Source organism: Sorex fumeus, unplaced genomic scaffold (genome assembly GCF_029834395.1).
Source record: "Sorex fumeus unplaced genomic scaffold, SorFum_2.1 ptg000063l, whole genome shotgun sequence".
Taxonomy (NCBI): domain Eukaryota; kingdom Metazoa; phylum Chordata; class Mammalia; order Eulipotyphla; family Soricidae; genus Sorex; species Sorex fumeus.
Genome location: NW_026606120.1, coordinates 63,213,627 through 63,239,373, shown reverse-complemented (window position 1 = coordinate 63,239,373; position 25,747 = coordinate 63,213,627). Strand labels below are relative to the sequence as shown.

The 25,747-nt window shown below is 38.0% G+C and overlaps 1 protein-coding gene across 1 annotated transcript in view; it reads left to right on the top strand.

Annotated features, from left to right (window-relative positions):
- The window catches only part of ANKFN1 (ankyrin repeat and fibronectin type III domain containing 1), a 291,487-nt gene that overhangs the window by 222,311 nt on the left and 43,429 nt on the right, over nucleotides 1-25,747 (top strand). The window contains exons 10-14 of the mRNA XM_056127289.1: nucleotides 4,465-4,564; nucleotides 5,124-5,256; nucleotides 5,729-5,845; nucleotides 15,524-15,739; nucleotides 24,538-24,704. Coding sequence (XP_055983264.1) covers nucleotides 4,465-4,564; nucleotides 5,124-5,256; nucleotides 5,729-5,845; nucleotides 15,524-15,739; nucleotides 24,538-24,704 — 733 coding nt within the window. The remainder of the gene's footprint in view (nucleotides 1-4,464; nucleotides 4,565-5,123; nucleotides 5,257-5,728; nucleotides 5,846-15,523; nucleotides 15,740-24,537; nucleotides 24,705-25,747) is intronic.

Sequence of the window (25,747 nt, the reverse complement as noted above, 5' to 3'; positions counted from 1 at the left end):
TCATATTGAGGAGTCTTCTAGCTATTCTCTAATATTGGATTTCTTTTTTTTTTCTTTTTTTGTATGTGATGTATTCCTTTCTCTTGGCTAGTCCCTCACTTTGGTGGAGTCTTCATTCTATTTACTTCCTAAGAAGATTATTGAGAACTAATTCTTTGGCATGTTGTCTTTCTGAAGATTTAGTTACTCTATTTCATATTTATGTAAGAGTAATGTAAGTATAGAAGTCACACTTTAATTCTTTTCCTTCAGACTTTGAAGGCATTGTTAATTGCCTTCTAGTTTTCAGTGAAGTCTGATGCCATTCTGATTCCGGGGGCTTTATCTAAAGCCCAGGATGGTTTACAATTTTCTTTTTAATTTAATATTCTGAAATTTCACTGATATATGCCGTAGTCCAGCATCTATTTTTGTCTGCTAGGCTGGGAACTTGGCAAGCTCTCTTAATATGGAAATATATACCCTTCAATTATAGGATATTTTCTTAAACTCTTTGTTTCATCCCCTTTTTCTCTGCTCTCCTGTGAGAACTCCTGTTACTAAGACATTGGGCCTCCTAGACTAGCTCTTTAGTTTTTTTCCTCCCTCTTATTTCTATATTCATGCCCTTTTGCTCTTCTTTCTTAGATACTTCCCCACATTTATTTTCAAAGCCTTTTATTGAGGTTTTTCGAGTTTTGAATAGTAATTTTTCATTCCCATCGCTCTTTCATTTTCTGAATGTTTCTTATACTTTCCTATTTAGTAGAAGGTAATGTATTTTCTCCCTTCAGGTTGTCAATGATAGACTTCATTCCACTGGAAATGTTCTTCTTGCCACACAGTGTTTCCTTTCCACTGTTCTTTCATTTCTTTGTTTTGAGCCTGTCTCTTACATCTCTCATGCTTTCATATGTGTCTGGTGAGCATTAGCTGTTTGGTCAAGAGAAGGGAGCATGGACCATGCTCTTCTTTTACGGACTTCACTTTGAAGTGGTCTGGCAAGACCTTTTCTTTAGAAAGCCAGTGGAGCCAATGTTGAAGACTCCAGGTATATTTTTATAGGCTGGTTGGTCTCCAGTAACGTTTCCACCAGTGTCCTGCCTGGACAGTAACACAACTAGAGTACCAGTGTTTTAAGAGCTTACCCATGGAAAGCTATTCTATATGGAAACTGACATTGAATCCATCTATTTTGCTTTGCACCCTGTACATCCTACTCTAGAAAAGAGGCTTTTTAAAAAATTTTTTTAAATTTTTATTAGTGAGACACCATGAGGTACAGTTGTAGACTTACAAATTTTTGTGCTTGGGTTTCAATTATACAATGATCAAATACCCACCCCTCCACCAGTGACCATTTCCCACCACCACGGATCCCAGTGTTCCTCCCACCCCCCACCCCACCCCCATCTCACCCTGCCTCTGTGGCAGGGCATTCCCTTCTGTTCTCTCTCTCTCCTCTTGGGTGTTTCATAGGGAAACTACCACTCATTTTCTTTTAGAGTCAGGGATAACTATTTGTCCAGCTCTGGAGGGCCAGAGTGAAAATCTAGAAGTCTACGTGCTTTTTAAACAGACTTGAACAAACCGTCCTGATTTTGACTTCACATCTGCCCCCACTGCTCCACCCCCCCCCCCACCCCGCCCAGCCTGCCCCTGGCTTTCATCAGTGTATGGTGCCTATGGGGTGAATTGGTTACTTCTCCGTTTTCTCTACTGCTGGCTTAGGATTCATCTTTCTCAAATCTGCTAAATCCATCTGCCCATCTGCTTTCCAGTTACCCAAATTCACTTGTTATTGTTCCCTTTTTCATCTTTTTTTCTTTATAGTTTTATGTACTTTTCCTCATAATCTCTTTCTCTGGTTTTTAGTGAGATTTGTGGAGAGTGATATATAATGAATATATTTAAAATGCTGCCTGTAACCAGACATCCAACAGCATCATTCTCAAGAAAGATATGACTAGCCAAATCGATGTTTGAGTCAGAAAAAAAAATACTTTTGCTTTGTTCTGTCAGGGGTAACCAATACCAGCACAAGCATGAAACTGGCCTGCATGCTTTTATCAGTCAGCAAATTTCCAGCAACTTCTCTAGGCTTGAGAGCTGGGCCGTAGCCAGGGTTTAGCCATGAGCCATTCCTCTAGGTTTTCATGCCTACCAACAGTGATTTGCACTGCATTCTCCTTTCCTGGGACAGTTCTGTGAGTTTGTGTCAACCCCAACAATCTCAGTTTCCCTACATTACCTCAAAGATAAGAACATTTCCCTCCTGCCACCACCCTGCCATCACCCCCAGCCTGCCTCTGTGGCAGGCACTTTTCTTCTTTGTCTTCCTCTCTCTCTAGTTTTAGGCATTACGGTTTTCAATACAGATACTGAGAGGCCATCCTGTTTGGTCCTTTACCCATTTTCACACACATCTCCTATTCAGAGCGATCCCTTCCAACCATCATTGTCATAATGGTCCCTTCTGTATCCTAACTGCCCTCTCCCCAGTCCTTGATATAGGCTTCCAGCCATGGACCATTAATCCTGGCCCTTGTTTCTAATGTTCTTGGGTGTTAGTCTCAGACTATTTTTTTAATATCCCACAATCATTTTTATATCCCACAATGCATTCATTCTATGTTTGTCCTTTTCCTTATGATTTATTGCACTCAGCATGATATTCTCCATGTCCATCCATTTACAAGCAAATTTCATGACTTTATTTTTTTCTAAGAGCTGTATAGTATTCCATTGTGTAGCTGTACCATAGTTTCTTTAACGAGTCATTTGTTCTCGGGCACTCAGGTTGTTTCCAGATTCTGGTTTGTGTGAACAGTGCTGTATTGAACATATAAGTACATATGTCATTTCTGTTGTGTATTTTTGCACCCCAGGAGTATATTGCCCCCCAGGAGTATATTGCACCCCAGGAGTAAATAGAAGTGCTATTTCTGAGTCATATGGAAGTTCAATTTCTAGTTTTTTGAGGAATGACCATATTATTTTCCAAAAAGGTTGGACAAGTTGGCATTCCCACCAATAATAATGAGAGTTCCTTTCTCCCTATATCCATGCCAGCACTGGTTGTTCTTATTCTTTTTTATGTATGCCAGTCTCTGTGGTATAAGGTGATGTCTCATTGTTGATTTGATTAACAATGCCCTGATGACTAGCGATGTAGAGCATTTTTTCATGTGCCTTTTGGCCATTTGTATTTCTTCTTTGATTTCTTTTCCTCATTTTTTGATGGGGTTGGGGAATATTTTTGTTTTAAAGTTCTACCAGTGCCTTTTATGTCTTGGATATTAACCCCTTATCTGATGAGTATTGGGTAACTAATTTTCCCATTCCATGTCTCTGTATCTTGGTCTCCTTTTCTTTTGAGGTGCAGAATTATTTTGGAAAGTCTGCTACTTTTTGTTAGTGAGAGATCCAAGTTTTAAATAGAATTGCCGAACAGAAACAATTATTGATTTGCTCTCTGTGGAGCCACAGAACCTTGCACATAGTAGTATCCAAGTATCAGTTTCATGAATGAATGTGTCAGTTTCTCTTAAGACTTTTTTAAAATCTGGTATAATCCTTTTAAGTTTTTATCTCAGTTTCTTTTTTGGAATAATGAGTATGAATAATCATGCCCATACTTATGGCTATTTTCACAAGTCCAAATAGAAATTGGAAAAAAAAATTTCCCTAAGATAATACAAATGTACTGTCAAACACTATCCCTCCGTTGTTCATCTATTTGCTCGAGCAGGCCCAGTAACGTCTCCATTTTGAGACTTGTTGTTACTGTGTTTGGCATATTGAATACGTCATGGGTAGCTTACCAGGCTTTGTCGTGCAGGCAAGATACTCTAGGTAGCTTGCCAGGCTCTCAGCGAGGAGCGAAGGAATCGAACCTGGCTTGGCCAGGCTGGCTGCATGCAAGGCAAATACCCTACCGCTGTGCTATCGCTCCAGCCCTACACGTGTACTGAAGTGGCAGAATGATATGGGTGGTAGAAGAGAGAGTGTTGTTTTTATTTTTTCTGTAAACTTTCTATAACGTGTTTATATTTGTTTCATAATTTAAAACACTTAACAAAATATATCAACCAACAAAAAAAGCTCGTCCAGTATTGAAATGTTTGTGAATATTAAAAGGCCATGTGGGGAGAGTAAAGGACCTGATTCTATTTCTTTTTATCCCACCTTTTAAGAACTCATTTGCCCGGACAGTATAAACTAATGACTTGGTGGTTTCCCCTGGAGTATTCTGTATTATTCACCTCCGACATTTTTAAGGAGCTGTTCATTAACTGGGTTCACCAGCTGCTGGCATCTCAAGATATGAGCTTCTTGTAGGAATGAATCAACTGAATCCCTACGTAAAACTTGGGATACATGACACTGAGGGGACAAGAAGAAGGTGGGGGGTAGGTAGGAAGAAGGTGGGAGGATAGTTCTGCCAGTGGAATTTACACTGTATTCTTTTTTCCTGAGTTCCAGAAAGTTCAAAATTACAAACCACCGGTCGCAAGCAGTCAGTCTCAAGGAGCCTGAAACACCTATTCCATTCCTCAAACAAGTTTGTTAAGACCTTAAAACGGTGGGTCCTGTTATTTTTCCAGCAAGTCTGATCTTCTGAGGAATCAGATGGATTTGGTTCTGAGTAGAAACTGGGTGGAAATGTCTTTCTCTGCTATTAAAAAAAAGATATGAACTGTACTGCAAATCATAATTCCCAAAAGTAGAGATAGAGTAATGGAGAAATTATCTGCCATGAAGGCAGGGGGAGAGTTAGGAAGGGGGTGGGGGATACTGGGGACTTTGGTGGTGGAAAATGTGCACTGGTGGAGGGATGGGTATTTGATCATTGTATGACTAAAACTCAAACATAAAAGCTTTGTAAGTGTTGCTCACAGTGATTCAATTTAAAAAAAAAAAAAGAAAAAGGGTAAGAAGTTTACTTCTATTCCTGAAAACTGGGGCAAGAGAATAATTTCTCTAACTTCTAGCCAGTGAACTTGTGATATTTAGCACTACTATGTCCAAAGGTATATTTTAAAGTATCTTTTATTTTGTTCAAGTATATTTTCCTCCATGATTCAGGTTGGGTAGAAGAGGCCATTGAGGATACATTTCTCTTTTTCTTTTTTCTTTTTTAGGGGGCTCTACATAGCCATTATATTTTATTACAAAGACAATATGCTAGTCACCAATGAAGATCAAATACCAATTGTTGAAATAGATGACTCTCACACCAGTTCCATAACACAAGATTTTCTGTGGTTCACAAAGGTATACTAAGTTCTGATTTCATCCCCCCCCCCAACTTTGTGCCAATGTTACTACACATAAATCTCTGAAAACTTAGTTGAGGGGTCTCTAATGATCAAAGTTTTGGGGTAGGCATAAATTAACTGAAAGGTCTTTTTCAGCCCTGATATGACCTATGCCATAAAAATTACCAAAGTAGCATCTACACTACATTTTCAAAGCAAAGACGCTTGCATCCTGTCAGATTGTGTCTCCACTATTCTGAATTATGGGATCATTTGGCAAAGACTAAAATGTGGATCTGACTGTTTCATTAACATTCAGATCTTTTTCCAATTGGACAGAGATCAAAAAGTTGTTTCACATGTATCTGAAAATGGACTGGAGAACAAACATCAGGGGTCAGGTTTCCTTCTCCCTGCTTTCCTTTGATGCCACAAGTAAATCATGTTCTGGCTTGGACGATGATATGACCTCGTGTCTTCTTTTGCAGCTGTCTTGTATGTGGGAAGATATAAGGTGGTTGAGGCAAAGTGTACCCATCTCCATGTCCTCGTCCACAGTCCTCCAAACTCGGCAGAAGATGCTCGCAGCAACAGCCCAGCTACAGGTGAGGGGCCAGATTTCAACACAGACCTTCAGGGGAATCTCAGAAAAGCTTGGTCAGTTCTGTTTTCAGTTAAACCTGAGAAGGAGGATAAAGATGGGCAGCTTCTTTCTTGAGATACCTAAGGATATAGAGGTTTCTTGAACATTTGAGCTTCACAGCTGCTCACTTAAGGGGCCTGTGCTTTGGGGGTAGGAGGAGGGTCTCCTGATAAGGGTCTCCTGGAGAAGGAACAGTGTCTCTCTTACAGAATCTAGGACTGAACTAATAGTAAAATAAAAATTATTCTAGAACTGATATCAGTCAACTCATTTCATGTGAAACATCCTTGTTGCCCTGGCATCCCATATACTTGTGGGTATATGGAAATGGAAAAAGCCCCACAGACACTTTGAGAAGTTTCTTAAATTTTTGCTTTCAGAAAAACACAGGAAATTCTAATACTTTTTTTTTGCTTACTTTGAAAACTTAAAATCTTACCTTTAATCTTAAATTGGATCAGGGTCCTAAACCATATAGGAAGCCATAGAGATAGATTACTGGGCTTATTCTAGAAAAAAGAAAAAAAATTGAGAATAGATTTTTTTTTCTCTCTTTTAAGCACCGGGAACATTAAATTCTGACTAAACTTTTCTGAGTTTTCCATTCATTGTTTTCTAGTATTACCTGAATTTACAGGTAATTCTAAACTACATAGAATTGGGATCTCCAAGACCACTTCGTTGATGGATATCTATCTACAAAGCTGTCAGTTACAGAAAAACCAAAAATGCACATAACATGACACTAAACTATGTCAGTCAGGTCATACCAGTCACAAAAATAAAGTCATAAAAGCACATTGTCATAACAATACTTTGGCTCCACCTCTATCTACAATTGCAAGAATGTCACTTCTTGACCCATACAATTACAATTCAACTTCCCACAGCAATAATTGCTTTCCTATTATAATTCATTCTAAAAGGTAACTCTTACTTTTTCCATCCTATGCTCCACTATACTACACTGCAGAGGCTTTTACTGCTTGTTGTCCTCATTATCTTCCAAGATTTTAGCAAACAGTACTTCCCATTTCAGTAATTTCTCAGTTACAGAGTCTTCCCCTTAAACTCAAGGAGAAATTCTTGGACATGGGCCATGATGACTGTGCTGAATCCAAAGCACCCCTTCCTTTCATTACTGACCAGCTTGAGTTAGGTCAAGCTGCAGTACCTCAACTATATTTTCTTTAGGATAAAGTTCATTTCCAGGAGGCTTTCTTAATTTCAAATGGGACTCTTTATTGTGTCTTTGTTGGAGACTCCCTAGAACACATTCGTCTACTATACAGTAGTATGAAAAGTAGCAACCTGACATAAATCATTACAGTTAGATGCTCAGGGCTTAAGGAAACCTTAAAATTAAATAGACTGCTTCTCAAATATTCCTACTGCAGCAACTTTTCGATTTCCTTGATCAGTGATGTATTGACCTCACCACTTTTTATAGAACTTAGTTTCCTTTATCCATCACAATTACTCCCTAGAAAATATTAGAAATTTCTGGGCACTCTCTTCCTCTATATTATTTGTTTAGAAAAAAATACCAAGACTGAATGAATTTAACACAGGAGTACTTTCACATTGCTACAAAAATCACAAAAGAGGTTGACTGGGATTATGTTAAATTTATGACTATGGTTCTCACATAATGTTGCCTAGTGGTCCCATTTCATTTCTCTGCTATATTCACCTTCTGTTTCCCAAAGTCTGGACTGATCTGGGAGGATAGGGTAGTACCTATGGGTATAATTTAGGGGGATACTTTGTTTAAAGAACGTAGGTTTCCAGGGTGAAGAAGGGTGAAGAAGCACTGAATAACTTTCATTCTCAAAGGGGGACAGTAAGAAAGATAAGTTCAGGACCCACTGTAAGATATCTAGAGAAGGTCATTTCATTCTCTCTCTTCTCCTTTCCCTCCCCCATACTCTCAACCCCCATATTCAGATGGCATAATTGCAAAATTCATTTCAAAAATAAAAAAGAATTTACAATTTCTCCACCACCAAATTTCAAACATGTACTCCACCTACTTTTTCTTCCTTCCAACAGATGGTCTTACTCTTCCCCACAAAGCTTTCTCCCTTCACATGTGCTTTGCAACACATATGTGAAGGGATTCTCTCCTTCTTTTAATATTCTCAAGTCTAGCCAGTGCAGCCTTTCATCAAATACCTTCCTCCATCTCACAGCCCTCTCTACTACCAAACCATCTATCTTCCCTTCTTTCTTCTTTACACCCAGCGTTTTAGAAGAGCTGCCATCATTCTCTTTCTCCATTGACTTTCTCACTTCTCCTCTAGTTCTCAGCCCTCTTCATGTCATTGGCTACCTCACTTCCGTGAGATCTTGTCGCCTTGGGAGTGTTTTTTTTTTCACAGTAGATTCCAGTCAAGAAGCTTTTTTTGGTAAACTACCTGAAGAAATCTTGGGGGGAAGAGGGACCAGAATTCAAATACTTTGTTTTTGGTGAGATTTCCCTTTGCATTCTAAATACTCCCTTTTACTCCAATTCATATATTTATAATTCTGTATTTTCTGCACACACATATGTGGCAGGATCAACACAGCTTCACACGTACAAGATGAACACTCTACCACTGAGCTACATCTATAACCTCTCCAGTGGATGCTTTTTGTTAAGACATTGTGATTTACAATGTTGTTAATGTTTAAGAAATACAGTGTTAATTACCACCAGAGGATTAGATCCCTCCACCAAGATCTCTAGATCCCTTGTCACCTCCTCCCTCACTAAGTGAATTCAGTTCTATAAACTGAATCCCAGGGTTTGATGTCAGTGGCCACTGTTCATTCCTCTACTATGTTTCTTTATACACAGAGAGATCATTTGCTGTGTGTCCTCCCTTCGACTCATTTTGTTCAGCATGATATTCCCCAGCTCCATCCCAGTTGCAATAAACTGCTTTATTTCATCCTCTCTTATAGCTGGGTATTATTTTATTTTGTATATGTACCAATTTCTTAATCCATTCATCTGTTCTTGGGTACTTGGGTTGTTTCACGATTTTGATTAGTGTGAACAAAGAAGTGCAAATGTTTTTCAGAATTAATGTTTCAGTGCTCTAAATTAATGTTTTAGTGATTTAAAAGTAGATGCTAAGAAGTAGAATAGTTGAGTCAGATGGGAGCTCAATTCTAATTCTTTTGAGATATCTCTATAGAATTTTGAAGGAAGGCTGAGTCAGAGAATATTTCATTTTCACCACATCTCCACCAGCATTTGTTTCCAGATATTGTAATATATACCATTCTCACTGATGTAAGGTGATACCTCATTGTCATTTTTATTTGCATTTCCCTGATAATAAATACTCAAGAACACTTTTTCATATACACACTGATCATCTATACATCTTCTTTGAGTAAGAGTCTGTTCAGTTGCTCTCTCCAATTTTTGATGCAGTTTTGTTTTTGCTTTATTGTTACATTTTGTGAGTGCTTTATAAATCTTGGATATTTGTCCTTTGTCAGGTGTGAGGAGCAATATTTCCTCCCATTCAGTAGGAACTCTTTATTTTCTAATTAGCAGTCCTTTCATAGTGAAGAAATTTTTTAATTTGATGTCCCAGTTGTTTATTTTTGCTCTTTTTTCTTTGCCAGTGGCATCAAATCATTAAAATCACCTTTGAAGTCAATATCAATTAAGAGTTATACTTAACCTTCTTCAATGTATTTTATGGATTCAGGTCTAATATAGTCAGGTCTTTACTCCATTTTTAATTAAGTTTGTGTATGGTGTGAGATTGATGTCCACACTTTTTTCTGTCTATTTGGTTTTGGTTTGGGGGCACACTGACTCTTCTCAGGGATTACTCCTGGCTTTGCACTCAGGGATCACTCCTGGGGGCTCAGGGGACCATAGACAGAGGATTGAACCTGGGTTGGCTGCATTATCTGCACCAAATTCTTTTGGGGGTCATATGACTAAGCAGTGTTCCGAGCACCATTTATTGAAGAGCTCTTCCTAGTTCCATTTCATTAACCCAGTTCATTTTTAAGTTAGGTGGTCTTTTATCTGAGCGTTTGTCTCTGGGCTCTCAATTCTGTTCCTTGAGTGGGCACTTTTAAATGCTATTTACAGCAAACACTTCAGCATTGTTTGATAAACTTGATCCAGTTCTCATCTTTTAAAATCATGCATGCTTTGCCTTCCATGACTCCATACTTCCCAGACTGTTTTCTGATTTCTAGGCCTGTATTTCTCAGATTCCCTTGCTTGTTCACATGCTATTTCTCTTTCTGCCTAGACTCTCTCTACTTCTTTTCTTGCCGATTCCTAAATATGCTTCAGGTCTAAGTTTAATGTTTATACTTCTCATGGAGTCTTTCTCTCATATCCTAAGCAATGATTTTCTTATAAATTAGTACTTTTCACATCTTGTATTCTTCATACAGATTGTTGATCACTATCCCATTCGTCAGTTATTTGTGTCATTATTTATTTATTGGCTTGCTTGGACAGTGAGTCTCTGAGCTTAGGGGAACATGTCTGCCTTCATTTTGTTATTTTCCCCATACTAGGCATATGAAAACCCTTGGAAAGTACTAGATGAGCAAATAAACATAGTTATTCAACCCCAGAATTCACACTTGAGAATATTCTATTTAACCAAAGAGAAAAAGTACCACATAAATGCATTTTTGATAATTCCCAGTAGCCTTGAAAAGTGACCATTCTCCTAGTACTTGCTAGTCACCTCTTACGGTGCCCCTCAAAGACCAAAGCACTCTGATGAATTTTTTTCTTTCTCTACATTATTATTGATCAGCTTCAATAATAGGAGTCTCATTCATCATTTTAGTGGGACTTATTGCCCAAAATATTTGCTCACCTAGACAACAAAAAGTCTAGGAATATTGAACATACTCATTTTTTGAGGACTAGGATAAAGGAAAGATAATATACAGAAAAAATTCAGAAAAGCTAATTTCATAATCCATATTTTATATCTCTTGACTAATGTAGCATGTTTTACATCTCCTTATTAATCTCACTGTGTTCTGATAAACACATTTTCAGTGCCCAGAAAGTGAAAATACATTCTAAGTATGTGACTGACATCAGCCATGCTGATCTGCCTCTGTCATATCTTACGTTTCTCCTCCTCTTTGCAGCCTAACTGCCAGCACCCAAAGACTTGACACATATACATATATAAAACTTCCAAAGGCATCTTTCTGCTCCAGTCCTCACACCTCTGATCCTTTCTCCACACTTCTGCCAGAGTAGTCAGACTAAGATTCTGACCATGTCATTCTCTGTGGTCTAGAGACTTTTGAGAGTGGTCTAGAAACTTCTCCATGGCATATTAAGGTTTCAACTTTATCTTTCTCTCCATGTTCTGTTTCCTATGAAGAGCTGAGACCTTCACCAGGGTGCATCCTATTCCTCGTTTCTGCTCCATCATAGGGTACTTTATTACATAATAACAACTAGAAATTGTAGAATGACCGTCTTTGTTTATTTCACTGAATGGGTCCCAAATAGTATGCTTTCTGTTTTACAAAATGTATCTCATATGCTCCTCATGAAACCTAATGAGAAGATACTATTTAGGTATTCTATTGCCAGATTAAAACTGAGGCCAAGAATGGTTAAATAACTTGTCCAATAGGAATACAAATAGGGAGAAGGATCTTAATTCAAATCCATCTCAAATTAACAGTGATCTATAGTTTTTCCTCATCTTCTTGTCTGTTTATTTACAGAACTCAGACACAAATTTCAAATGAAAGAAAGTATTGTATTCACACTACAATTTTCAAATAAAAGGAAAAAGTCAGTTTTGTATCATTTGAAAGTGGCCTTAAATTTCACTTAGTAGAAAGTAAATATTAATTGACAGATATCAATCGTTAATTTATGTAAATATTATTCAGTAATGTTAATCAGTTGGTTTATAATATTAATTTATAACATTTATTAATTTTAGTGATAATTTTATATTAATATTAGTAATAATATGGGTGTTAGAAATAATTTATTAATTAATATTATCAAAGCAGGAAAAAGACAAATATTTGAATAAGAAAGTTAAGATGAGAAAGTATTTAAATAGGAAAGACCCCATATTGGTTTTTATAAAAAGGCCCTCCCGTTGATCATCGATTTGCTCGAGCGGGCCCAGTAACGTCTCCATTGGAGACTTTGTTGTTACTGTGTCTGGCATATCCAATACTCTCGGTAGCTTGCCGGGCTCTCCGAGAGGGGCGGAGGAATCGAACTTGGGTCGGCCATGTTGGCTGCGTGCAAGGCAGATGCCCTACCCACTGTGCTATCACTCCAGCCACTAAGGTAAAGGCCCTCCCGTTGATCGTCGATTTGCTCGAGCGGGCCCAGTAACGTCTCCATTGGAGACTTTGTTGTTACTGTGTTTGGCATATCGAATACTCTCGGTAGCTTGCCGGGCTCTCCGAGAGGGGCGGAGGAATCGAACTCGGGTCGGCCATGTTGGCCGCTTGTAAGGCGAACGCCCTACCGCTGTGCTATCGCTCCAGGAAAATGACAGAGGCCTAAAAAGGAGAAGTTTTGCTCACCTGCAAAAGCACAATATTAATTCATTATTCTTATATTGACAGGTGTCTAAGCTATTTACCCTCAAAATTCAGTAATATTCGATAGTGTAGACTGGGCTGCATTAAAAACTTTCCTCCACAATACATTTTAGAAATTACTATTAGAAGCAGAGATAATGCAGAAGTTATGGTGTTTGCCTTGCACACAGGCTACCCCTGTTCTATCCTTGGTACACTGTATAATACCCTAAGTACTGCCAGTAGTAATCCCTGAACACAGAGACAGGAGTAAGCCCTGAGCACTGCCAGGTGTGACCCAAAAACCTAAAAATAAATAGACTTAGTGAGTAAGTAATTAAAGAGCGTATTGTTTGTAAATACTTTAAGAGTATTTATGAGACGGGACTTCCCCAAATTTTACTCTTCTTTTTCTGTCCTTACTAGCTCTTCCCTCAACTTCCTGCAATGTGTTGGAGCACTCCAAAATAAATAAAGATCTCTAAATATTGTATCCATTTAGGGCATATGAACATTCCTATGATTTATTCTGATCATAAATTAGATTCTCCCCTATTAATCATCAAGTTGCTTCTATTACTTTTTACCCTGTAGAATCCTCAGAGTTCTCAAAATCTCCAAGCTTTGATTGCACAACATGACAGGGATTCATTAGCCTGGTGTGTTTTGTTTCTTTTTTGCTTTTCCTTTAAAACAGTTAAAGAACCTGAATTCATTGTCCCCACCCCCGTCCCACTTGGTGCATAGTAGCAATTTATCTTTTCAAAATATTCAACTGTGAAAATTGGGTCTATTTTATGTCAATGAAGCTTTCAGGAAAACTTTAATATTTTCTTGTTTAGCTCATTAGTCAGCATATTGATGATCAACCAGTTACTAGAAACTCTACAATAACGAGGTTTAGATGAAATGATCATCCCACTTGACTATCTCCCAACTTGGATCCAAAGTTAATCATAGTTTTCAGTATCTTAGTGATAATAGCAATAGCACAGCAGTAGGATGTTTGCCTTGCACACAGACAGCCCGGCCGAGCCGGGTTCGATTTCTCCACCCCTCTTGGAGAGCCCAGCAAGCTACCGAGAATATTTCGCCCGCACGGCAAAGCCTGTGTATTCAATATGCCAAACACTGTAACAACAATTTTCACAATGAAACTTGGGCCCACTCGAGCAAATCGATGAACAACAGGAAGACAGTGACAGTGATAATATTAATTTGTTCTGTAAGTTATTGAGCATAATATTTATATATTTATATATTATGTGCAAGGAAACCAGGGGCATAGAAATAAAATAATCACTCTCTCATTACATGTCCAACAATATATGCAGGAATACCAGAGTCATTCTGAGATAGAAGTTTGCAAATAAAGCAGTAAGGAACAAAAGAATAGTAAATTTTATCAAAGATAATTGGTAAAGTCTTCCCACAGAAAGATGAAACCTAGGCTGAATCTTGAATATGTGTGAGTCAGGATGAGATTCTGATTTCAACAGTAATGAAAACCCAGACCCTCAATCCTCACTCTATGAGACTAAGATTAAACTAAAATTAAACTAAGAGATTAAGATTAAGCTAATTGAACTCTGAAGGACCCTTAATTTTACATAATGGAACTCGGGGTCATGAGGATAAATAATTTTTCAGAAATCTAAGAGTTAGTGAATAGCAACTAGCGGTTGGTGTGAAATATACACCAACATAAGTATAGGCTTAAAAGCAGTAGAGTATTGGAACCCAGTGTACTAACTAAGAAGTTCCAACTGGTACATATTCAGGAATTTGGAAAGCCTGTTGTCAAATCCTTGGTAGTTTGAAACAGGCTATGGTGGAAGTGTTTACACTACAGAAATTGGCATATGCTATAAATAAGGTTTTTTAAATTTTTTTAAATTTGCAGTTTGCCAGAAAGCTACTGCTTATTTGGCCAGTATTTCTTTGCAGAAAACTGTCTCTATAAAACTCTCATTTTATAGTACTACAAAGGGCTGGGCTAAGACTTCCACCAATGATTTCTCTTTGATTTAGAAGTGAGTTTTTGAAAAGGAATGTTCTGAATAATATAGGTCATTGAATCACTGCAGCCTGCCAAATAGTAGTGGCAGTCCTGCCAAATGAATTATAATAATATGTCAAATACTTTTTGATGAAATTTCTTACTTATGTGTCTAATTCCTGTGAAGAAAAATTGAAGACTTTTCATGATCTTCTGTAGATATTCATTGACCCATATATTTCTATGTCATCCTTGTCATTTCCATAAATTCAGTTAAACTTTCGCTCTCCTGCTAAAAGGTTATCATCATAATTTATGTGATCTCACAAAAGTAACAGCGCAGAGATTATTTATACTTGAAAAAATCAAAGATACTGAAAATAAATGGGTATTTTGTTCTATTAGTCCAGTACTCTAAGTTAGAAATCATCAAAACTGCCTGCATATTTGCAAAATGTCTGTCAGGGTCCTACACATTTAATGTTGCATCCCTTCTTTTCCTCCCCTTTCTAAAAGTATTGTTGCCTCAATTGGCCTAGTTTACAAACAATTTTAACAAAATAATTAATAGGATCTCCTAAAATGTACCTAAGTCAAACCAGGCCAATCTCCCAATTAAAATATCTTGAAGGGAACATGCAGTCATTTGGAGACCTGTACAAAGTGCTACATTGTCAATTCACTTCTTCCATTTTATACAACCCCACTTCATACCAGCTTACTGTAGATCTCTTGAAAAACTCCACAAATAGCATACTTGAAATATCAGGCATTTTTCTTTAAAACATCTGGGATTCTCTTCAAGTGCTGGTAACTGAGGTTTATGTGCTTGTGTTTCTGTGTGGGAGAGGGATATTTACAGATATTGCATTTGCTTTTAAAAAAACGTTATTTTTGTGCCTCTTGCTATAATCTTTGTAAGCTTATGGTGGAGATTTTTTTTGAGCTTCTGTTAAACCACATATTCTAGGTTTAAATCTGATTTTAAAAGAAATAAAAAGTCTTCTCAGAAACACCCAATAACTATTCGTGGTTGGGTTGCTTTGTTTGCCATTTAAGCTACCAAAAATCTTTTGTTTCTAGAATTTACTTGGAACACACAACTTGGGAAGAGTTTACTATGAACCCATTAAGGACCGGCATGGAAACATCCTCATAGTTACCATCAGAGAGGTAGAGATGCTCTATTCATTTTTTAATGGCAAGTGGATGCAGATTTCAAAACTGCAAAGCCAAAGAAAGTCTCTGTCAACCCCAGAGGAGCCTACAGCTTTAGACATTTTACTGATAACCATCCAGGTATGTAGTCTCTTTCATTTCCTAATATACTTAAAGCCCAAGCATGCTTATTGAGTCTCAAGTGAAATAAAGAGCCATTTACACAAGCAGTGATGGAGGAGAGAGAGAGAGAGAGAGAGAGAGAGAGAGAGAGAGAGCAAAGACATTGATCATTGCAAACATTCCACACGGTCACTGTCACTGTCCTCCCATTGTTCATCAATTTGCTCAAGCAGGCCCAGTAACATCTCCATAGTGAGACTTGTTGTTATTGTGTTTGGCATATCGAATACATCATGAGTAGCTTGTTAGGCTTTGCCGTGCGGGCGAGATACTCTCAGTAGCTTGCCGGGCTCTCCAAGAGGAGCGAAGGAATTGAACTTGCGTCGGCCATGTGGACCGCGTGCAAGGCAAATGCCCTACCTGCTGTGCTCCAGCTCACACATAGAGAATATTTAGAAACTAATTTTTATTTCTCACTCTAAGATCTAGAATTCATCAAGGAGTAGGCATTCGAAAATTCACTGGCTAAGAAACCAATGAGAAACACGGAGAAGACTGTTTGAGTGAGGCTTTATAGATAGTATGATCAAAACATTAAACCAAGACTTGAATGGACCATAATAATAAATTTCTATACTCTATATATGCTTATATGTGTGTGTAAAGCACTTTGAACAAACTTCTTACACATACTTTTAAGACTTACTTTTATTGAAGTAACTTCTCATTATATAGCATTATATAAGTTTCATGTGTGCATCATTGGCATCTATTTATTCTTGCTTGTCCTTCACAATACTCCCTTGGGATATATTGGCATGATTAAATCCATTTTAGGAATGAAATGACTTAGGTTCAAAGATATAAAGTGACATATGGCCACACACAGAGGCAGATTTGGTGAAGCTAATGAAACCTTAGCATTATTCAGATCTTCATTTGCACAAGCCCTTCCAAGGTCCTTTGACATTTTTACATTCATAATTTTGTGTTCTCTTTTTCAATAAAGGCCCCCAAATTACACTAAGTTCAGGACCCACCAATCTTCAGCAGATAACTAAAAAGCGACAGAACTAAAATGTGGACACAGATTTTCTGATTGAAGATTTTAGTGAGTAAAAACATAAAATTTATGGGTGAAAGGCTTTCTTAAAAACCAGTCATCCATATTCAAAACTCAAGCAACTTAGATCCAGACTCAACCAAGATGCTACAACTGGGATATATCCCATATCTTCCTCTGAGCCCAGCACCATTCCCTCATTTTTTATATATTAACATAGGTTTCAAACCATTTTTGTCTTTTCCCTTTTCCTTTTCTTTTTAAAACAATGATAAGTATGTGTTCATAGTATTCTCCAGTTTTGTGGAAAGCTCACAGAACTATCTATCTTGAGCTCTCTGCAACCAATGGCATAATCACCAGATAGCCAATCCAAGGAAATGGAAAAGGAAGAAAACAGTACCATCTAAACAAGTCAGATCCAAGTTTGACCCAGTATACCCTCAAATCACCCTTAAAACCTAGGATATCTAACTTCTTTTCATTGTCCACTAAGGGGTAGCTCAATAACCTCACCCTTCCATTGTGTGCACTTTCTGTAACCAGAACAAAATTCAATGTAGCAATGATAAGCTAATTGGTCAAAGCCAATACTTCTGGATTTGATTTTCTGGAATTTGGATTCATATGAAATTGATAAGGGTGTGTGTGTGTGTGTGTGTGTGTGTGTGTGTGTGTGTGTGTGTGTGTGTGTAGGCCAGGAACAGACACATTTGTGGTTCTCCCTTCACCTTTTATAAGCAAGTGCTAAAAGAAATATTTGAAAATCATAATAAATTGAGCTTTTACAGGGTGACTAATACACTAATCCCCTATAGGGATAAACTTGGGCCTGAGCTACCTTTCCTCCTAGAAACACAGCACAGCCCCCAGCATGATATAATGCCTAGTTTCTCCTAGACTTATTACATTAAAAATGTGTTACAGGTGCAGAAAAAATTCCAATCTGGCGAAAGGTTGTTAGAGAAGGAAACCAAAAATAGAGGCAAGATCAGGTTTCCACACAGATCCAAGTGGAAAATTTACCCCCGCTGACTGGCACATTCCTGCCTGATGTCATTCCTACCCACCCCCACCCACTCTCCCTTATCCTTCCCCACCTGATTCTTTCTTCCCTCCTTTCCATACAATTCTTCCAGTGGAAAGGGAATGGGGAGTAAAACTACGAGGTGTCCAAACATTCCTAGACTTAAGTCACAAGTTGGCTCCACCAACTCAATATGAAAATAGAGATAAGTCTCGGTGGTTGCCCAAAGCAGCAGTGTAATTCCCACAATTCAAGGCTACAAACCACTGACTGTTCTCAGGGTCAGTAAAGTGATGACAAGCAGGCTTTCTGGAAACCGGGGTTTCCCAACTCACTCTTGTCTCATAGCACGCCTTTTCACCTAAAAGACCCAAGGACTCTTTCTTACACTTGAGATGCCCACAAACTACAGCCTTTTCTAAAGTTTTCTGAGTTTTGCCACCTCTTTCTGTCTCCAAGCAGTATTAATGTGGAGTTCAAAAACTAAAGGGATAGGGAAAGCAAATGGAAATCAGTTTAATTTCCAACTGGGCTAGTCATACGAAAAAAATAGGTTCACACAAAATCTTTGTTCATCAATAATCATAACATAATTATTAATAATAGTCAAGGAATAAAAAAGACTTTAGTGTTCAAAAAATTAATAAAATGTATTAATTTCCATATGATAGGACAGGATCATGCAGACATCAAAATAAATGAAACGTTTACTCATACTATAACAGGACAAACCTTGAAAACATGATGCAAAATGAAATTAACTAGACACAAAATACCAATATTATATGATTCTGTTTATATTAAATATCCAAAGTAAGCAAATCCATAGACAGAAAGTAGATGAATGGTTCCAGGAACAGCGGAAGGAGAAGTTGGTGAATAATAGCTAATGAGCAGAAGTTATAGTAATCTAAAGTGGAGCCAATTTTAAAAAGAAGTTGAAAATCCAGAGTACGGAGTAAAAATCATATTATTTTTAAATATTAGCAGATAATTCATAAAATTTAATTCATCACAGTTCGTATAATCTAGGGCCCACATAAACCACTGACAGTTTTATGATCTCTCCTATCCCTGGACAATTTCCATTCTCTGTCCAACAAAGCAAAAAAACCTGCAGTTATTGAAAAAGCAATTATCGTTTCCTTAACAAGCTCCTAAGATACCCAACTAGTCAAGAGTAGTCTGATAGTCTCCTCATCACTGCATGAGCTCAGCACATTTTCCCCAGCGGCCTAGCCTGAGACCCCTCTACTTTCCAGCCTCTCATTTCATATTTCATAAACATTATTTCAGCACTGTCTAGGTGCCAGGAACTCTTCTAGGTGCTATAAGGAAAAACAAATGAATAAGTCAAGATCCCTGCTCTCAAGGAGTTCAGTAAAGGGAGGTAGACAGACTTGTAAACAAATCAAGGTAAAATACAAGGCAGAATTAAACCAGAGCCTGATAGAAGTACAAACAGTGTACTATGGGAACATAGACAAAGCAGCTATTAATTCTACCTAGAAACATCAGGGAAGGCATTGTAGAAGAGGTGACATTTGGCTGAGCCATGAAGGGTAAGTTAAGTTCACCAGAGGAGGGGGGTGGGGACGAAGGGAGGGAAGAAGGAAAGAAAGGAGGGAGAGAGGGAGAAAAATAGAAGAAGAGGAAAATAGAGGGAGAGGGAGGAAGGAAGGGAGGGAGGGAGGGAGGGAGAGATAGACAGAGGGAGGGAGGAAATTGGTCATTAACTGCAGAAAATTTAATAGTAGCATGGTAAAGAAATGAGACAGAAACTGGAAAAATAGATCTCTCCTTCCTTTGGGTCAACAATGAATCTTACACAACATTTCTTGTGCCCTTTATCACATTATTTAATAATATCATGCTTCTCTGTACCCTAGTGTGAAGTTCCATGAAAGGAAGATCATGTCTAATTCATGTTGAGGCCATTAATATCACAATGCTGGATTCATAAACAGATGTTCAAATAAAGTTGGTGGAATGAGCAAATCTATAAATCAGTCAAAATGAAAATCAACAAAAGATTAGGTTATGTGTGGGAAAATAAAAAGCTATGCATTTTGATTGGAGATAAATGCAGAAGGGCTGTTGTGGAAGAGGGGCTAGAAATGTGGGCTAGAGGTAAATGAAACAATATACAAACCCAGAGGCATTTGATCTGGTCTAGGAGGCCTTTCTAATTCTCAGATTTTGTTACTGAGACAGCTTTATTCTCTTACCATGGATTTCTCCGGCTCCAAAAACATTCTGACTAATAGAGAATAAATGACTACGTGAAAGCAAGAAAACACAGAGTAGAGATGCTCGGTAATAATTTATTTTTTAATTTAATGAAAAAGTAAATTACTCCATCCCAGAATGGTGTTGGTTTTTACATAACCACAGTATGTTCCTAACACATTCTATTTGTGGTTACTTCTGACCATGACATGTTTTTCTCTTATACTCATACCCATCCTGTATTTGGACTGAATATGGGTCTTTACAAGCACATTCTCTTATTAGGTTTCAACCCTAATTATGATAGGCTTATTTTTCCAATACATAGGGTCATCAGAGCCTCATTGCTATTTTCCAGAAAATCAAACCACACCAAATCTGGGATCCACGAATTTGATACACACATTTATTTCTTTGTCGGAAACATCAATAAATAAACTGAATAGACCAGGCTGGCCCTCAGGACCACTTCCTACTGAGCCATCATTCTTTATGTCTGCAATTCCCACACTCTCTTCATCATCCACAAATCTTCAACCCAGATACTCAGCTTAATAAAGTAATGTGGTCAATAGTCTACTTTTCCCAGGTTTCCTAGTGAAACACTACACTAGAGACTTCTTTCTTTTCAGCCTGAGGGTCCTATTCTTTTGTTGTCAAAAATTAAAGTTGCCTATATCAGCTACCCTTCAAAAAAACATGTTGACTCCTATTTAAGTGCCTCTAGATTTCCTGGGTGAAAAAAAAAAATCATTGATGTTTCTTTGTTGTTTTCTCCTTAGTTCAGCAAGCTGGCAAATTTTAATTACTAGAACTATCCTGTGTTTCTACCTTTCTTGTTTCAAAAATAGGTGTTTTTGCCTTATTCTAATCTTTAGGGAATTACCTAGTTCTCCGTCACTTCTCAAAAATAATGACCTAGATTTAACTATACAGCTTTGTGCCTTAGAATGTGTATCAAATTCTGCTGACGTAAATAGTACTGTAGCACTGTAGCACTGTTGTCCCGTTGTTCGTGGGTTTGCTTGAGTGGGCACCAGTAACATTGTGAGGCTTGTTGTTAGTGTTTTTGGCATATCGAATATGCCAGACTCTGCCATACTGGCGGAATACTCTTGGTAGTTTGCCAGGCTCTCCGAGAGGGATGGAGGAATCAAACACAGGTGGGCCGCGTGCAAGGCAAATGCCCTACTCGCTGTGCTATCGCTCTAGCCCGCTGACATAAATATTTACAATTTTTCCTCTTACGAATCATTCTTTCTCTTTAATTACCTGTTTGTTTATCCAAGTTCCACCTTAATTGAACTTTCTCCATCTACTAATCATCTATGATCAATTCTAGAGAAATAGAAGACATTGAAACATTCAGCCTTGTCAATACCCTGATATTACTAACAATTCCTTCCTTCTTGATCATGAAAAGAAGTATTTCAGATCTGCTTTTTTGGTCAAGTATCTTAAAATTTCATTAACATTTTTTCCTGTAAGTCTAGTTTATTCTTCCTCCTGGTTGTGACCATTCTTATTCCTCCCTCTTCTGCTGTTCTCATGTATTTGTTTTAGAGCCCTAGTCTGATTTCCACATGTAAGGGATTGGGGAGGTGGGGGCAACTATTACATTGGGATAGAGATTATAGGCAGAAATGGCACACGGGACTAAACATACAAAGCAATACAATTTTTAAAAACTTTTCAGGTCCTTGGGTCCTGAGAGGAAGTACAAAGTTTAAGGCACTTGCCCTGCATGTGGCAGGCCCTGAATCCCAGGGACCACGTATGGTTCCTTGAGCACTCCAGATGCCACTCCTGATCCCAGATCCAGGAATAGCCCCTGAGCATGGCCAGGTGTCACCCAAAACCCTCCAAAACAAAGCAAAAAAAAAAATCAGCCCCACCATTAATTACTAGTCTAGTTCAAGAGAACATCAATTAAAAGATAAGTTAAAGTAGTCCTTGTTCTGTTACATAAAACTGTTTCAGTATAATGAAATTACTTGTTTACCTGTATCTTCCTTGACCCTTTCAAATGCAAGAATGTTCACCTGAATCCAGAATTTCTCCTTGAGTGGCTGACTCAGTGTGTTTTATAAAGAGTGGGCAAGAACACAAAAGCAAGAACTAGATGTAGCAGATCGTTAATGGTCTAGTGGTCAAGGAAGGGCTCATTCCTTTCTGATGCAAATAGAATACTGTACATGTTTTTTTTTCTTTCTTTCTTTTCCTTCCTTTCATTTTACTGTAGGTTTACACTGAGCCCCTATTTTTCCTACTCTGAAAATCAGGCTAAACTTTGACCTACAGGAAATCTTTCTTTGTAATAAAATCAGGTTTCTGAATAGTTACTCTTAACTCCGTATTGTTAGTCCCATGCTCCCCAAATGTTTAAAGAGCATAAAATCAAGGTCTGTATCTCAGTTTCCTTATAGCAAAAATCACATCCCCCAAATTCTATAATCTGAGGGAAAAAATTAATAAAACAGACTGGTATAGATATAGGGGGAGGTAAGTATCTTTATTTTCAATTAATTATTATCCCAGTCCCTGAAGTCCTATAGAAAAATAAAAATTGACTAAATGAGTAGTCCACTAGAGAACTGACAACATCCAAAAACAAGACCCAGTCCAATATTTCTCTGTGACTAACGAAGCTAGAACTTCTATTGTACATTTTCAATTCATCCCATTTCTATAGCCTGTGGAAGATTTGTGGTTTGACAATATAATTCAATTTTAATGTAAACCTTTTATGGGGTCATTTTTAAAACCTGTATAAATATACAAAAATTTTATGAGAATGATGAAGATGATATGGAAATCTAATCAAATCACCTGCAAAGGTATAGGCAATTGAGAATCTAACAGTAGTAGACAGTTAACTGAAGAATACAAGATGAAAAAAAATTTTTATGAGCAAATAATTTGGATATAAAAAGATGTCGAGAACAAATATATAAATACTTCAAATAGCCTGGCAAGCTCCCCGTGATGTATTCGATATGCTAAACACAGTAACAGTTGTCACAATGGAGACATTACTGGGCCCAATCGAGCAAATCGATGAACAACGGGAGGGCAGTGACAGTGACAGTGACTCTTGTATGGGCTGAAGCGATAGCACAGTGGGTAGGGCGTTTGCCTTGCACGCGGCCGACTTGGTCAGCCCAGGTTCGATTCCTCTGCCCCTCTCGGAGAGCTTGGCAAGCTACCAAAAGTATCTCGCCTGCATGGCAAAAGCCTGGTAAGATACCCGTGAAGTATTCGATATGCCAAACACAGTAACAAGTTTCACAATGGAGATGTTACTGGGCCCGCTTGAGCAAATCGATGAACAACGGGAGGACAGTGCTACAGTGCTACTACTCTTGTATGAATAAAGCTCTTCATCATCACATTATGAAAGTCAAATATGAGGAGTAACATACATTTCAGTCTAAAAGCATAAGCAAAAGAGAAATCAATACTTGAGTCTTTATTCTCAGGACTTATAAAGTATTGTAACTACTATTTATATGTTAACAAATAAATGAATCTATTTCTATTACTTTTGCTTCATTTTCTTTCTTCTTTTTTTTTTCTTTTTGGATCACACCGAGCATTGCTCAGGGTTTACTCCTGGCTCAGCACTCAAGAGTTGCTCCTGAAAAACCTGCCACAGAAGCAGGGTGGGATGGGAGGATGGGGGATGGGAGGGATACTGGGATCTGTGGTGGTGGGAAATGGGCACTGATGGAGGGATGAGTATTTGATCATTGTATAATCGAAACCCAAGCACAAAAATTTTTAAGTCTACAACTGTACCCCACGGTGTCTCACTAATTAAAATAAAATAAAATAAAATACATGCAAAGTTCCTTTCAGCAAAAAAAAAAAAAAGAGTTGCTCCTGGCGGTGCTTGGGGGACAATATGGGATACAGGGGATCGAACCCAGGTTTGGCCACGTGCAAGGCAAACACACTACCCACTGTACTATCGCTCCGGCCCTGTTTCATTTTCATGATAAAGCATTATTTAGATTTTCCCCTCATTACTAAAAATGTTATAATATTTTAAATGGAGTCAATAAGATATAATTTTTCTGACACTAATTGTTATGAAATAATGAAGCATCCAAACTACTTTTATACTTGCAACTTTCTGATTCTCCCCAGTATATAAAATCCCTCCAAATAGAGAAATTACTGATGAATGCTAATTTTCTCTAGTACCTATTTCAATTCTGGCCCTTTCCCTATCACAATCTCCATCCCTATACTTAGAACATAAATATGAGGAAAATATGCATGCAGAATAAAGTAATGATTGATTTCCTGCCTCTGAGGCTCATTCTTCTGAAGTTAAGTCTAACTGCACCACCACATCTTCAATATTCATTGTGATGTTCAATTCCCTGATTCTTAACTGTATCTCTTTTGACTCATGACATGACCCATCTAATAAAGGCAAAAGTTTGGAGATTGCCTTTTGAGATATTTTTGCTTTTTGTTTTAACCCTACAGGATATTCTCTCCTATCACAAAAGGAGTCATCAGCGTCTCCCTCCTGGACTATATCTGGGTTACTTAAAGCTCTGTAGCTCTGTGGATCAGATCAAAGTTCTTGTTACCCAGAAGTTGCCCAACATTCTCTGCCATGTAAAGATTCGTGAAAACTTTAACATTTCCAAGTAAGTTGTCAGGAACCTGTATTTTTTTGTGATAAAACAACAGCTTCAATAATGAGTTTGATGAACTAGAAGGAAATAGATATGGTACTTCCCAGCATAGTTTCTATGTTGGGATGGTCGCAGGGGCCAGAACAGCAGAGGAGAGGCAGAGGCTGGACTTTAACATTAGGATAATGAGGATTTATGGTATTGACACGGTGGAGAGAATCATGCTATTTATTTTTTTTAAGTTTTATTTTTATTTTTTTAAATTTTTTTTGGGGGGGTCACACCTGGTGATGCACAGGAGTTACTCCTGGTTCATGCACTCAGGAATCACTCCTGCTGGTGCTTGGGGACCATATGGGATACTGGGACTCAAACCCGGCTCTCCCGCGCGCAAGGCAAACACCCTACCCTCTGTGCTATTGCTCCAGCCCTGGGAATCATGCTATTAAAAGGAGGAAGTACTCTTTCACTTTCCTCTATGCATTATTCATGGTGTAGGTAACTTATCTGGTTATTAAATTTATGTCATTACCTTTTTAATCAATATTTCGACTGAGGTAGCCTGATTCACTGCAGTATTTATGTTCATGTTCTGGACTTACAATGTTACTGTAACACTATCAGTGTCCATGGGGCCATTCCTCCACTACTGTCCATAGGACCCTTCTTACCCTCCCCTTATCGCCACCACTCCCTACGCTTGCTGGCTTCCTCAGTTTTGTTGGATGCCATTTCTCTCAACACTAATATTTTCAATAAATTTTTTATAATCTAAAAGAGTCATTTTAATGTCTCTTAGAGGGATGGGTTCTGGTTGAGCAATAGATTTCCCCTTATAATCTTAAAGGACCCCATACCCTTATCCTCCTTCCTCTAACTTTCTGGCCTGAGGACCCCGTATGTTTTCTATACTCTTTATGGTTCTCTAGGGAAGAAAAGAAGTAACAAGGCCTGAGCTTCTGGAAACTACTCTATGGTTTGGCATTATGGTGAATTACTCTGTTAGCTTTGGGAAAGTTGCCCAATCTTGGTAATCTGACTCAGCTTTACAACTA